This window comes from Parus major, chromosome 5 (assembly GCF_001522545.3).
Source record: "Parus major isolate Abel chromosome 5, Parus_major1.1, whole genome shotgun sequence".
Classification (NCBI taxonomy): Eukaryota; Metazoa; Chordata; class Aves; order Passeriformes; family Paridae; genus Parus; species Parus major.
Genome location: NC_031774.1, coordinates 17,865,311 through 17,866,338, shown reverse-complemented (window position 1 = coordinate 17,866,338; position 1,028 = coordinate 17,865,311). Strand labels below are relative to the sequence as shown.

The following is a 1,028-nucleotide window of genomic DNA, read 5'->3' as shown; positions in this document are numbered from 1 at the left end:
CGCGTTTACCTGAGCCAGCCCTGAGGGAAAGCCGCCCCGTCCCCCCAGCGGGGTACGTCCCGAGGGAACGGGGAGGAGAGGCCTCCTTTTCCTGCGCACCGTTTTTGCAGGAAAGAGGGGCGAGGAGCAATAGTTTTGGGGAGGGGGAAACCGGCGCAGGCAGCCTCCCGTCCTGCTCCCGGCCCGTCTCATCCATGTGCGCGTTCTCTCCCTCCGCGGGAGCCTGGCCCCGCTCCCGCCCCTCCCCGCCGCACTCCCGGCGGAGCGCGGGGGAAAGTTTGCCCAAGTCCGACAACAAAAGGGACAGCGGCGCTCGCCTCCCCGCCGGCCCGGGCCCCGCGGCGCCCCGACGAGCTTACCCCCGGCCGAGCCCGGCTCGCAGCGCAGCACCGAGGCGGCGAGGAGCCGCAGCAGCAGCAGCGGGAGCAGCGGGAGCGGCGGGGCCGCCTCCATGTTGTGCCGCCGCAGCAGCTGCCGGAGCGCACGGAGCGTCTCAGGCAGGCTCCATGCTCGGGGCGCTGCGCTCGGCGAGGAGGGAGGCGGGGAAGGAGGGAGGCGCTGGAGCCGACCCTCCTCCTCCTCCTCCTCCTCCTCCTCCTCCTCCTCAGGCCGCCGCCAGGGAGGGGGCTGGGATGGAGGATCCCGGCTCGCACCGCATCCCGGGAGCGGGCGGGGGCGCACCGTCCCGCCGCGTCCCACGCGTGGGAACACCTGGCCGAGCGGGGAGAGCTGGGCTTTCTTCTTTAGCTTGTTAGCTCGCTCCTTCGGGAGCAATTACTCCAGAAGCAGCCGGGAAGGCTGGAGAAGATGGCTCGCAGCGTGTTCAGAAAGCAACCTTTGGCTGGTGGATTTGGAAGTTAACAGCGGGGACGCCCGCCCCTTTTTCTGTCTCCAGGAAAAAGAGTGGTTGTTTTCTTCCCTAATGGAGGTTCGTTCTTGCTTTTCTCCTCCCACTAAAACAAACATTTTATTAAGTCACTCATCTACAAAACAGTAGTTTTCAAAGAAAAACGCATTCAAAAATAGTC

The 1,028-nt window shown here is 65.8% G+C and overlaps 1 protein-coding gene across 2 annotated transcripts in view; it reads right to left on the bottom strand.

Moving 5' to 3' along the window:
* LRP5 (LDL receptor related protein 5) overlaps nt 1-543 on the bottom strand; it is a 138,196-nt gene extending 137,653 nt beyond the window's left edge. The window contains exon 1 of one of the 2 annotated variants that reach the window (XM_015631472.1): nt 360-543. In XM_015631472.1, the coding sequence (XP_015486958.1) occupies nt 360-453 (94 nt within the window). In that variant the 5' untranslated portion in view covers nt 454-543. The remainder of the gene's footprint in view (nt 1-359) is intronic. The other variant, XM_015631471.2, reaches the window with a different exon arrangement.
* Nucleotides 544-1,028: the final 485 nt, after the last annotated feature.